The following is a 1203-nucleotide window of genomic DNA, read 5'->3' as shown; positions in this document are numbered from 1 at the left end:
CTGGAAGAGGCTGGGGAGAGAAGTCTGGGCCTCCCTTCTGAAGCTGCTGCCCCCGCGACCCGACCCCGGATAAGCGGAAGAAAATGGATGGATGGATGGATGGAAGATGTACTGAGACCAGCAGAACGGAGGCGTCTGATTGGTTCCCGAAGTAAAACAACATGGAGGCTGCAGGTGTCGTCTGGAGCTGCTCGTCATGTTTGACCTTCACAGCTTCGCCTCCTGGCTGAGATGGTTGTCATGACAACATGGCAGCTCACTGATTGGCCGGGAGCGTGAGGAGAGGAGCAGAACTGTGTGTGTGTGTGTGTGTGTGTGTGGGATCGATGGAAGCTTTGAGCCTGACACACCTGACAGGAAATGGGCTGATCTGATTGGTTGTTGATGTGATGAAGAGGAGCTCATCTTCATCTGAACCAGCAGCTCGTTTCCAGGTGACCTTCAGGTCCGAGCTGAAGTTCGGGGTTTGAATCGGATCATCTCCAGGTGTTTATCTGAAGCGAAACAGAAACTCTTCTGATCAAACGGATCAGGAAAAGTTCTGGTGATCCGGTCCCACATCATGATTCCTCCTCTGACCGTCGGGGTTTCAGTCGATTTCATCAAACTGATCAGAACATTTAAAGCTGAAGACTTTTATAAAGAAAATGTTTTTATATTTTCATGTTGTTCCAGTTTGAGACGGATTGACCTTTATTTACTGAATTCACCGTTTATTTAATCGTTCTGTTTCAGCCTGGCGCTGCACCCAGAGCGCCTCCTGGTGGCCACAGGCCAGGTGGGCAGGGATCCCTATGTGTGTGTGTGGGACTCGCTCACCGCGCAGACAGTCAGCCTGCTGAGGGACGGACACACACACGGCATCGCCTGCCTGGGGTTCAGCGCCGACGGACAGGTCTCACACACACACCCTGACACACACACACTGAACACACACACACACTGACACACACACACTGACACACACACACTGAACACACACACACCCTGACACACACACACTGAACACACACACACACTGACACACACACACACTGACACACAGACACACACCCTGACACACTCACACACACACCCTGACACACACACACAGACACACACACACTGAACACACACACACACTGACACACACACACACTGACACACACACACAGACACACACACTGACACACACACACACACCCTGACACACACTGACACACA

At 51.8% G+C, this 1203-nt stretch overlaps 1 protein-coding gene across 1 annotated transcript in view; it reads left to right on the top strand.

Moving 5' to 3' along the window:
- The window catches only part of LOC103477425 (echinoderm microtubule-associated protein-like 6), a 54480-nt gene that overhangs the window by 9489 nt on the left and 43788 nt on the right, over window positions 1-1203 (top strand). The window contains 1 exon segment of the mRNA XM_017308829.1: window positions 736-895. Coding sequence (XP_017164318.1) covers window positions 736-895 — 160 coding nt within the window.

This window comes from Poecilia reticulata, linkage group LG15 (genome assembly GCF_000633615.1).
Source record: "Poecilia reticulata strain Guanapo linkage group LG15, Guppy_female_1.0+MT, whole genome shotgun sequence".
Lineage (NCBI taxonomy): Eukaryota > Metazoa > Chordata > Actinopteri > Cyprinodontiformes > Poeciliidae > Poecilia > Poecilia reticulata.
The sequence above is the reverse complement of the archived record's forward strand: the minus strand, read 5'-3'. Positions and strand labels throughout refer to the sequence as shown.